General features: G+C 48.0%; 1 protein-coding gene across 1 annotated transcript in view; it reads left to right on the top strand.

The window, feature by feature from the left end:
- The first annotated feature begins 718 nt into the window (after window positions 1-718).
- LOC118942841 (high mobility group protein HMGI-C-like) overlaps window positions 719-12,391 on the top strand; it is a 134,346-nt gene continuing 122,673 nt past the window's right edge. The window contains exons 1-2 of the mRNA XM_036956686.1: window positions 719-1,533; window positions 9,597-9,683. Of these exons, the coding sequence (XP_036812581.1) occupies window positions 1,411-1,533; window positions 9,597-9,683 (210 nt within the window). The 5' untranslated portion in view covers window positions 719-1,410. The remainder of the gene's footprint in view (window positions 1,534-9,596; window positions 9,684-12,391) is intronic.

Raw genomic sequence — 12,391 nt, 5'->3', positions numbered from 1 at the left:
GTGCAGCACTGTCTGGTGCTGTACTGCTCTCCCCTCTCTGCCTGGTGCTGTACTGCTCTCCCCTCTCTGTCTGGTGCAGCACTGTCTGGTGCTGTACTGCTCTCCCCTCTCTGCCTGGTGCTGTACTGCTCTCCCCTCTCTGTCTGGTGCTGTACTGCTCTCCCCTCTCTGTCTGGTGCTGTACTACTATCCCCTCTCTGCCTGGTGCTGTACTGCTCTCCCCTCTCTGTCTGGTGCAGCACTGTCTGGTGCTGTACTGCTCTCCCCTCTCTGTCTGGTGCTGTACTACTATCCCCTCTCTGTCTGGTGCTGTACTGCTCTCCACTCTCTGTCTGGTGCTGTACTACTATCCCCTCTCTGTCTGGTGCTGTACTGCTCTCCACTCTCTGTCTGGTGCTGTACTACTATCCCCTCTCTGTCTGGTGCTGTACTGCTCTCCCCTCTCTGATGGGACCTGTGCCAGTTACATGAATGGTGCTGTTGGACACGTGACTTTGTCTCACTGTGGTCTCCCTCTTAGCATTGCAGAATTACTCCTGTTTTCTCTGGCATAGGGCCAGTTTTTTTTTCTTGTTTTGTGGTGCCTCCCTCACTCTCTCTTCCTCACCGCCATTATCCAGCCACAGGAAAGGTGCTTTCTTTCCCTCTTTCTCTCTCTCTCTCTCTCTCTCTCTCTCTCTCTCTCTCTCTCTCTCTCTCTTTTTTTTTTTTTTTTACCTCATTCTCATTCAGTGAGTAGGCTGGTTTCGTGTGGGCTGTGGAGATGCATTTATAATGCCCTCTGTTTTTTTTTTTGTAGTCTTGCCAATCCCATGTAAAAACTCTCGCCCCCGGGGGTCATATAGCCTATAGGGTATAAACGTCTAGTTATTGCTATTTGTCCGGCAAAAATCGTGACACGTGGATTTGACAGTGCGGCAGCTGTCACCATTTCATTTCAATAGTTCTCCCGCTCATTTGTAACGACAGGAGCTGAAATTCCAATCGATCACGGGCTTATTTTATCACCGAAAGCCACCCCCCACCCACTTCGACAGAAAGGGGAGACGGGGAGTTTTTTTTTTTTTTCCTGAGCCAAATACCGAAGTGGGCAGCACGTGCTGTTCATAATACACTCAAGCAACATCTCCCTCCAGGCATTTTTTTTTTCCATTTTTGTTTTTCTTTTCAGTAGCACAAATTTATTCCGATTCATTTTAATAGCCGACCCGCCGGTTGATTCGTGCATTAGTTTACAACAAGAGGATTCCCCCCTTTCAAACTTTTGCACCAGGACGTCCGGTGGCTGGCGGTGTGGTCGGTTGGTGTGCAGGCGGGTAGGGCAGGATAGGCTCCAGGCTGACCGTGTGTGTAAGTACAGTAGACTAGAAGCTGCTGCAAGAGAGATTACTATTTTGGTACAAAGTCACAATGAGTGCACGCGGTGAAGAAGCCGGGGAGAGTTCAGGGACCGGGACCCAGGAGCCGGAGCCTGCGGCGGCTGCAGAGGCTCCGGCCAAGCGCAGACCGGGCAGACCGAGGAAGCCTGTTAAGGTCGGTCCTAAATTTATTTATTTATCCGATGTAGGTTAACATACATGTCAGACATATATGCAGTTGCTACTATGCTAGTGTGTGTGTATGTTCCCATTGCGCTTTGGGGATAGGCAACTCTGTCCGGATGCAGCTTGCAGCGCTATACCGACGTTGTTAACGCAACACTTGGAACAATCCAACCGATCTGCAGGGACAGTAAAGCATGGCATGTTGTTGTTACTGTTTACACACACACAAAACAAGGTGTTTTGAAATGAGGTTATAGGGAGTTAAGGTTGGCCATGATTGCAAGTAGATAGGACTCGGTCGTTGTAGATAAACCCATCGAACCGTCGGGGTTGAGTTTCACGATTCAACAACATATAGGATCGCAGAACTTATACAATTCCATTTATTTTAAATATACAGGGAATAATATTATTGTGGGAAATGTAACGGCTGTTTCTAGTTTATAGATGATATAGAGCTAAGGATGTTGTATCCCCCTTCGCCAGTAAATATCAGCTATAGGTTGAGCCTATGCAATAGCTGCACCACGTACTTGATTTCGTAACACATTTCCTTCAACATTTGCCACGAACGACTCAACAATGTTGGGGTTTGCATTTGATATGACTTGTTCTTGTATATTTTTGTTGTTGTTGATGCAAATCGGTTCGAGACGGACGGGTTATGCATAAGCTGCTCCTTGTGTAGCAACCTTGTTTACAGGCTATGTTTCTGATTGACCTAGTGATCTATAGCTAGGTGATGTTCATTAGAAGACATCTCATCAGATACACCAGACGTGTATTTAAAGGCTTCGTGTAGACAGACGTGTTTACTGTTCATTAAGGATATGATTCAGTGCCTAGAGGAAGTCGTGATGTGACTCACATCAACATTCATAAAACACATTCCCAATTGAGAACAAATATGCAAAAATGCAAAACACCAACTGGTGGCCGAAGCACAACAGTTTGGCATGACATACCCCTTCCATACCCAGACAAATATCCCACTAATTTACCATGCCAGCTTCTGTATAGCAGCTATTATCTGAAAGGGGTATGGCGTAAAAACAATTTTTTTTTAAAAAGGTACATTAATACCCACAAAAAGACCTAGTCGTGATTCCTGCATTTTCACAGACCCTGTATCTAGAATACATGTATCAGGTCAGTGTGAATGGTTCTCTACAGGTATCAGGTCAGTGTGAATGGTTCTCTACAGGTATCAGGTCAGTGTGAATGGTTCTCTGGTTCTCTACAGGTATCAGGTCTGTATGAATGGTTCTCTACAGGTATCAGGTCTGTGTGAATGGTTCTCTACAGGTATCAGGTCAGTGTGAATGGTTCTCTGCTTCTCTACAGGTATCAGGTCAGTGTGAATGGTTCTCTACAGGTATCAGGTCAGTGTGAATGGTTCTCTGCTTCTCTATAGGTATCAGGTCAGTGTGAATGGTTCTCTACAGGTATCAGGTCTGTGTGAATGGTTCTCTACAGGTATCAGGTCAGTGTGAATGGTTCTCTACAGGTATCAGGTCGGTGTGAATGGTTCTCTACAGGTATCAGGTCAGTGTGAATGGTTCTCTACAGGGATCAGGTCAGTGTGAATGGTTCTCTACAGGTATCAGGTCAGTGTGAATGGTTCTCTACATGTATCAGGTCAGTGTGAATGGTTCTCTACAGGTATCAGGTCGGTGTGAATGGTTCTCTACAGGTATCAGGTCAGAGTGAATGGTTCTCTGCAGGTATCAGGTCAGTGTGAATGGTTCTCTACAGGTATCAGGTCAGTGTGAATGGTTCTCTGCTTCTCTACAGGTATCGGGTCAGTGTGAATGGTTCTCTACAGGTATCAGGTCAGTGTGAATGGTTCTCTACAGGTATCAGGTCAGTGTGAATGGTTCTCTACAGGTATCAGGTCAGTGTGAATGGTTCCCTACAGGTATCAGGTCAGTGTGAATGGTTCTCTACAGGGATCAGGTCAGTGTGAATGGTTCTCTACAGGTATCAGGTCAGTGTGAATGGTTCTCTCCAGGTATCAGATCAGTGTGAATGGTTCTCTACAGGTATCAGGTCAGTGTGAATGGTTCTCTACAGGGATCAGGTCAGTGTGAATGGTTCTCTACAGGTATCAGGTCAGTGTGAATGGTTCTCTCCAGGTATCAGATCAGTGTGAATGGTTCTCTACAGGTATCAGGTCAGTGTGAATGGTTCTCTACAGGTATCAGGTCAGTGTGAATGGTTCTCTACAGGTATCAGGTCAGTGTGAATGGTTCTCTCCAGGTATCAGATCAGTGTGAATGGTTCTCTCCAGGTATCAGATCAGTGTGAATGGTTCTCTACAGGTATCAGGTCAGTGTGAATGGTTCTCTACAGGTATCAGGTCAGTGTGAATGGTTCTCTGCTTCTCTACAGGTATCGGGTCAGTGTGAATGGTTCTCTACAGGTATCAGGTCAGTGTGAATGGTTCTCTACAGGTATCAGGTCAGTGTGAATGGTTCTCTACAGGTATCAAGTCAGTGTGAATGGTTCTCTCCAGGTATCAGATCAGTGTGAATGGTTCTCTGCAGGTATCAGGTCAGTGTGAATGGTTCTCTACAGGTATCAGGTCAGTGTGAATGGTTCTCTACAGGTATCAGGTCAGTGTGAATGGTTCCCTACAGGTATCAGGTCAGTGTGAATGGTTCCCTACAGGTATCAGGTCAGTGTGAATGGTTCTCTACAGGTATCAGGTCAGTGTGAATGGTTCTCTACAGGTATCAGGTCAGTGTGAATGGTTCTCTACAGGTATCAGGTCGGTGTGAATGGTTCTCTACAGGTATCAGGTCAGTGTGAATGGTTCTCTACAGGTATCAGGTCAGTGTGAATGGTTCTCTACAGGGATCAGGTCAGTGTGAATGGTTCTCTACAGGTATCAGGTCAGTGTGAATGGTTCTCTACATGTATCAGGTCAGTGTGAATGGTTCTCTACAGGTATCAGGTCAGTGTGAATGGTTCTCTACAGGTATCAGGTCAGAGTGAATGGTTCTCTGCAGGTATCAGGTCAGTGTGAATGGTTCTCTACAGGTATCAGGTCAGTGTGAATGGTTCTCTGCTTCTCTACAGGTATCGGGTCAGTGTGAATGGTTCTCTACAGGTATCAGGTCAGTGTGAATGGTTCTCTACAGGTATCAGGTCAGTGTGAATGGTTCTCTACAGGTATCAGGTCAGTGTGAATGGTTCCCTACAGGTATCAGGTCAGTGTGAATGGTTCTCTACAGGGATCAGGTCAGTGTGAATGGTTCTCTACAGGTATCAGGTCAGTGTGAATGGTTCTCTCCAGGTATCAGATCAGTGTGAATGGTTCTCTACAGGTATCAGGTCAGTGTGAATGGTTCTCTACAGGGATCAGGTCAGTGTGAATGGTTCTCTACAGGTATCAGGTCAGTGTGAATGGTTCTCTCCAGGTATCAGATCAGTGTGAATGGTTCTCTACAGGTATCAGGTCAGTGTGAATGGTTCTCTACAGGTATCAGGTCAGTGTGAATGGTTCTCTACAGGTATCAGGTCAGTGTGAATGGTTCTCTCCAGGTATCAGATCAGTGTGAATGGTTCTCTCCAGGTATCAGATCAGTGTGAATGGTTCTCTACAGGTATCAGGTCAGTGTGAATGGTTCTCTACAGGTATCAGGTCAGTGTGAATGGTTCTCTGCTTCTCTACAGGTATCGGGTCAGTGTGAATGGTTCTCTACAGGTATCAGGTCAGTGTGAATGGTTCTCTACAGGTATCAGGTCAGTGTGAATGGTTCTCTACAGGTATCAAGTCAGTGTGAATGGTTCTCCCCAGGTATCAGATCAGTGTGAATGGTTCTCTGCAGGTATCAGGTCAGTGTGAATGGTTCTCTACAGGTATCAGGTCAGTGTGAATGGTTCTCTACAGGTATCAGGTCAGTGTGAATGGTTCCCTACAGGTATCAGGTCAGTGTGAATGGTTCCCTACAGGTATCAGGTCAGTGTGAATGGTTCTCTACAGGTATCAGGTCAGTGTGAATGGTTCTCTACAGGTATCAGGTCAGTGTGAATGGTTCTCTACAGGTATCAGGTCGGTGTGAATGGTTCTCTACAGGTATCAGGTCAGTGTGAATGGTTCTCTACAGGTATCAGGTCAGTGTGAATGGTTCTCTACAGGTATCAGGTCAGTGTGAATGGTTCCCTACAGGTATCAGGTCAGTGTGAATGGTTCTCTACAGGTATCAGGTCAGTGTGGATGGTTCTCTACAGGTATCAGGTCAGTGTGAATGGTTCTCTACAGGTATCAGGTCAGTGTGAATGGTTCTCTACAGGTATCAGGTCAGTGTGAATGGTTCTCTACAGGTATCAGGTCAGTGTGAATGGTTCCCTACAGGTATCAGGTCAGTGTGAATGGTTCTCTACAGGTATCAGGTCAGTGTGGATGGTTCTCTACAGGTATCAGATCAGTGTGAATGGTTCTCTACAGGTATCAGGTCAGTGTGGATGGTTCTCTACAGGTATCAGGTCAGTGTGAATGGTTCTCTACAGGTATCAGGTCAGTGTGAATGGTTCCCTACAGGTATCAGGTCAGTGTGAATGGTTCCCTACAGGTATCAGGTCAGTGTGAATGGTTCTCTACAGGTATCAGGTCAGTGTGAATGGTTCTCTACAGGTATCAGGTCAGTGTGAATGGTTCTCTACAGGTATCAGGTCGGTGTGAATGGTTCTCTACAGGTATCAGGTCAGTGTGAATGGTTCTCTACAGGTATCAGGTCGGTGTGAATGGTTCTCTACAGGTATCAGGTCAGTGTGAATGGTTCTCTACAGGTATCAGGTCAGTGTGAATGGTTCTCTACAGGTATCAGGTCAGTGTGAATGGTTCCCTACAGGTATCAGGTCAGTGTGAATGGTTCTCTACAGGTATCAGGTCAGTGTGGATGGTTCTCTACAGGTATCAGGTCAGTGTGAATGGTTCTCTACAGGTATCAGGTCAGTGTGAATGGTTCTCTACAGGTATCAGGTCAGTGTGAATGGTTCTCTACAGGTATCAGGTCAGTGTGAATGGTTCCCTACAGGTATCAGGTCAGTGTGAATGGTTCTCTACAGGTATCAGGTCAGTGTGGATGGTTCTCTACAGGTATCAGATCAGTGTGAATGGTTCTCTACAGGTATCAGGTCAGTGTGGATGGTTCTCTACAGGTATCAGGTCAGTGTGAATGGTTCTCTACAGGTATCAGGTCAGTGTGAATGGTTCCCTACAGGTATCAGGTCAGTGTGAATGGTTCCCTACAGGTATCAGGTCAGTGTGAATGGTTCTCTACAGGTATCAGGTCAGTGTGAATGGTTCTCTACAGGTATCAGGTCAGTGTGAATGGTTCTCTACAGGTATCAGGTCGGTGTGAATGGTTCTCTACAGGTATCAGGTCAGTGTGAATGGTTCTCTACAGGTATCAGGTCAGAGTGAATGGTTCTCTACAGGTATCAGGTCAGTGTGAATGGTTCTCTACATGTATCAGGTCAGATTTAGATGTTTTTTGACTGCAGAAACAACTCTCCCAGATAGACAGACCCAGAGACGACCAGTACACAGACCCAGAGACCACCAGTACACAGACCCAGAGACCACCAGTACACAGACCCAGAGACCACCAGTACACAGACCCAGAGACCACCAGTAAATGGTAGACAGACCCAGAGACCACCAGTACACAGACCCAGAGACCACCAGTACACAGACCACCAGTAAATGGTAGACAAACCCAGAGACCACCAGTAAATGGTAGACAGACCCAGAGACCACCAGTAAATGGTAGACAGACCCAGAGACCTCCAGTACACAGACCCAGAGACCACCAGTAAGTGGTAGACAGACCCAGAGACCACCAGTTAATGGTAGACAAACCCAGAGACCACCAGTAAATGGTAGACAGACCCAGAGACCACCAGTAAATGGTAAACAGACCCAGAAACCACAAGTAAATGGTAGACAGACCCAGAGACCACCAGTAGACAGACCCAGAGACCACCAGTAAATGGTAGACAGACCCAGAGACCTCCAGTAAATGGTAGACAGACCCAGAGACCTCCAGTAAATGGTAGACAGACCCGGAGACCACCAGTACACAGACCCAGAGACCACCAGCAAATGGTAGACAGACTCAGAGACCACCAGTAAATGGTAGACAGACCCAGAGACCACCAGTAAATGGTACACAGACCCAGAGACCACCAGTACACAGACCCAGAGACCACCAGTAAATGGTAGACAGACCCAGAGACCACCAGTAAATGGTAGACAGACCCAGAGACCACCAGTAAATGGTAGACAGACCCAGAAACCACCAGTAAATGGTAGACAGACTCAGAGACCACCAGTAAATGGTAGACAGACCCAGAAACCACCAGTAAATGGTACACAGACCCAGAGACCACCAGTAGACAGACCCAGAGACCACCAGTAGACAGACCCAGAGACCACCAGTAGACAGACCCAGAGACCACCAGTACACAGACCCAGAGACCACCAGTACACAGACCCAGAGACCACCAGTAAATGGTAGACAGACCCAGAGACCACCAGTACACAGACCCAGAGACCACCAGTACACAGACCCAGAGACCACCAGTACACAGACCCAGAAACCACCAGTAAATGGTAGACAGACCCAGAGACCACCAGTAAATGGTAGACAGACCCCAGAGACCACCAGTAGACAGACCCCAGAGACCACCAGTAGACAGACCCAGAGACTACCAGTACACAGACCCCAGAGACCACCAGTAGACAGACCCAGAGACCACCAGTACACAGACCCCAGAGACCACCAGTACACAGACCCAGAGACCACCAGTACACAGACCCAGAGACCACCAGTACACAGACCCAGAGACCACCAGTAGATGGTAGACAGACCCAGAGACCACCAGTAGATGGTAGACAGACCCCAGAGACCACCAGTACACAGACCCAGAGACCACCAGTAGATGGTAGACAGACCCCAGAGACCACCAGTACACAGACCCAGAGACCACCAGTATACAGACCCAGAGACCACCAGTACACAGACCCAGAGACTACCAGTACACAGACCCAGAGACCACCAGTAGACAGACCCAGAGACCACCAGTAGACAGACCCCAGAGACCACCAGTAGACAGACCCCAGAGACCACCAGTACACAGACCCAGAGACCACCAGTACACAGACCCAGAGACCACCAGTACACAGACCCAGAGACCACCAGTAGACAGACCCCAGAGACCACCAGTAGACAGACCCAGAGACCACCAGTACACAGACCCAGAGACCACCAGTACACAGACCCAGAGACCACCAGTACACAGACCCAAAGACCACCAGTAGACAGACCCAGAGACCACCAGTAGACAGACCCAGAGACCACCAGTACACAGACCCAGAGACCACCAGTAGACAGACCCAGAGACCACCAGTAGATGGTCATATTGTTGAAAGGGACCTTTTCCTTTAGGAGAGAGAGAGTGGGAAAGGGAGGGGGGAGGAGAGGAGGGCATTGGGCCGTAACTTTGTGCAATAAATAGGGAATAGGATGCAATTTGGGCCACATTCTATGTTTCCTGTCCTCAGTTCTCTAATCTACGCTCAGCCCCATGTTTATGTTTACCTTGTTTCTCCCCATGTCTGTCTGACTGTCTGTCTGCCTTGCTATCTGTCTGACTGTTTCACTGTCTGTCTGCCTTGCTGTCTGTCTGACTGTCTCACTGTCTGTCTGCCTTGCTGGCTGTCTGTCTGACTGCCTTTCTGTCTGTCTGACTGTCTCACTGTCTGTCTGCCTTGCTGGCTGTCTGTTTGACTGTCTGACTGCCTTACTGTCTGTCTGACTGTCTTGCTGTCTGTCTGACTGTCTCACTGTCTGTCTGCCTTGCTGGCTGTCTGTCTGTCCGCCTTTCTGTCTGTCTGACTGTCTTACTGTCTGTCTGCCTTGCTGGCTGTCTGTTTGACTTCTGACTGCCTTACTGTCTGTCTGACTGTCTTGCTGTCTGTCTCACTGTCTGTTTGACTGTCTCTATGTCTTTCTGTCTGACTGACTGTCTGTCTGCCCGTAGGAACCTACTGGAGAGCCCGTCCCTAAACGACCAAGGGGTCGTCCCAGAGGCAGCAAGAACAAATGCCCCTCCAAGGCAGCTGCCAGGGTGAGAACCATGCTACTGAACGTTAACACACACACACACACACACACACACACACACACACACACACACACACACACACACACACACACACACACACACACACACACACACACACACACACACACCTCAACACCTCAACAACTCACCCTAACCCTGACACACATGCAGGGACACAGTGCTATTATATATAGGAATTAAACAGTTGCCTATGGGTGACCTCAGCAGGAATTAAACCGTTGTCCTATGGGTGACCTCAGCAGGAATTAAACCGTTGTCCTATGGGTGACCTCAGCAGGAATTAAACCTCTGTCCTATGGGTGACCTCAGCAGGAATTAAACCTCTGTCCTATGGGTGACCTCAGCAGGAACGAAACCTCTGTCCTATGGGTGACCTCAGCAGGAATTAAACCTCTGTCCTATGGGTGACCTAAGCAGGAATTAAACCTCTGTCCTATGGGTGACCTCAGCAGGAATTAAACCGTTGTCCTATGGGTGACCTCAGCAGGAATGAAACCTCTGTCCTATGGGTGACCTCAGCAGGAATTAAACCTCTGTCCTATGGGTGACCTCAGCAGGAATTAAACCTCTGTCCTATGGGTGACCTCAGCAGGAATTAAACCGTTGTCCTATGGGTGACCTCAGCAGGAATTAAACCTCTGTCCTATGGGTGACCTCAGCAGGAATTAAACCATTGTCCTATGGGTGACCTCAGCAGGAATTAAACCTCTGTCCTATGGGTGACCTCAGCAGGAATTAAACCTCTGTCCTATGGGTGACCTCAGCAGGAATTAAACCGTTGTCCTATGGGTGACCTCAGCAGGAATTAAACCTCTGTCCTATGGGTGACCTCAGCAGGAATTAAACCTCTGTCCTATGGGTGACTTCAGCAGGAATGAAACCCACGTTCCTGGCATTGTAAACGTTGTTTTGTAAAACAACAAATAGGATGACTCGTGTATTTGGCAGATCATTGTCAATGACAACATGTCCAAAGGAGCCAACAGGGGGAAAAGACTCCCATTTCAGCAGCTTCCTTCTATGAGCCAACAGGGGGAAAAAGACTCCCATTTCAGCAGCTTCCTTCTAGGAGCCAACAGGAAAAAAGACTCCCATTTCAGCAGCTTCCTTCTAGGAGCCAACAGGGGGAAAGACTCCCATTTCCGCAGCTTCCTTCTATGAGCCAACAGGGGGAAAAGACTCCCATTTCAGCAGCTTCCTTCTATGAGCCAACAGGGAAAAAGACTCCCATTTCAGCAGCTTCCTTCTAGGAGCCAACAGGGAAAAGACTCCCATTTCAGCAGCTTCCTTCTACGAGCCAACAGGGGAAAAAGACTCCCATTTCAGCAGCTTCCTTCTAGGAGCCAACAGGGAAAAAGACTCCCATTTCAGCAGCTTCCTTCTAGGAGCCAACAGGAAAAAAGACTCCCATTTCAGCAGCTTCCTTCTACGAGCCAACAGGGAAAAAGACTCCCATTTCAGCAGCTTCCTTCTAGGAGCCAACAGGGAAAAAGACTCCCATTTCAGCAGCTTCCTTCTACGAGCCAAAAGGGAAAAAGACTCCCATTTCAGCAGCTTCCTTCTAGGAGCCAACAGGGGGAAAGACTCCCATTTCAGCAGCTTCCTTCTAGTAGCCAACAGGGAAAAAGACTCCCATTTCAGCAGCTTCCTTCTAGGAGCCAACAGGGGGAAAGACTCCTATTTCAGCAGCTTCCTTCTACGAGCCAAAAGGGAAAAAGACTCCCATTTCAGCAGCTTCCTTCTATGAGCCAACAGGGGGAAAAAGACTCCCATTTCAGCAGCTTCCTTCTAGGAGCCAACAGGAAAAAAGACTCCCATTTCAGCAGCTTCCTTCTAGGAGCCAACAGGGGGAAAGACTCCCATTTCCGCAGCTTCCTTCTATGAGCCAACAGGGGGAAAAAGACTCCCATTTCAGCAGCTTCCTTCTACGAGCCAACAGGGAAAAGACTCCCATTTCAGCAGCTTCCTTCTAGGAGCCAACAGGAAAAAAGACTCCCATTTCAGCAGCTTCCTTCTACGGGCCAACAGGGAAAAAGACTCCCATTTCAGCAGCTTCCTTCTACGAGCCAACAGGGAAAAAGACTCCCATTTCAGCAGCTTCCTTCTAGGAGCCAACAGGGGAAAAAGACTCCCATTTCAGCAGCTTCCTTCTAGGAGCCAACAGGGAAAAAGACTCCCATTTCAGCAGCTTCCTTCTAGGAGCCAACAGGAAAAAAGACTCCCATTTCAGCAGCTTCCTTCTACGAGCCAACAGGGAAAAAGACTCCCATTTCAGCAGCTTCCTTCTAGGAGCCAACAGGGAAAAAGACTCCCATTTCAGCAGCTTCCTTCTACGAGCCAAAAGGGAAAAAGACTCCCATTTCAGCAGCTTCCTTCTAGGAGCCAACAGGGGGAAAGACTCCCATTTCAGCAGCTTCCTTCTACGAGCCAAAAGGGAAAAAGACTCCCATTTCAGCAGCTTCCTTCTATGAGCCAACAGGGGGAAAAAGACTCCCATTTCAGCAGCTTCCTTCTAGGAGCCAACAGGAAAAAAGACTCCCATTTCAGCAGCTTCCTTCTAGGAGCCAACAGGGGGAAAGACTCCCATTTCCGCAGCTTCCTTCTATGAGCCAACAGGGGGAAAAAGACTCCCATTTCAGCAGCTTCCTTCTACGAGCCAACAGGGAAAAGACTCCCATTTCAGCAGCTTC

This window comes from Oncorhynchus mykiss, chromosome 21 (assembly GCF_013265735.2).
Source record: "Oncorhynchus mykiss isolate Arlee chromosome 21, USDA_OmykA_1.1, whole genome shotgun sequence".
Taxonomy (NCBI): domain Eukaryota; kingdom Metazoa; phylum Chordata; class Actinopteri; order Salmoniformes; family Salmonidae; genus Oncorhynchus; species Oncorhynchus mykiss.
The sequence above is the reverse complement of the archived record's forward strand: the minus strand, read 5'-3'. Positions and strand labels throughout refer to the sequence as shown.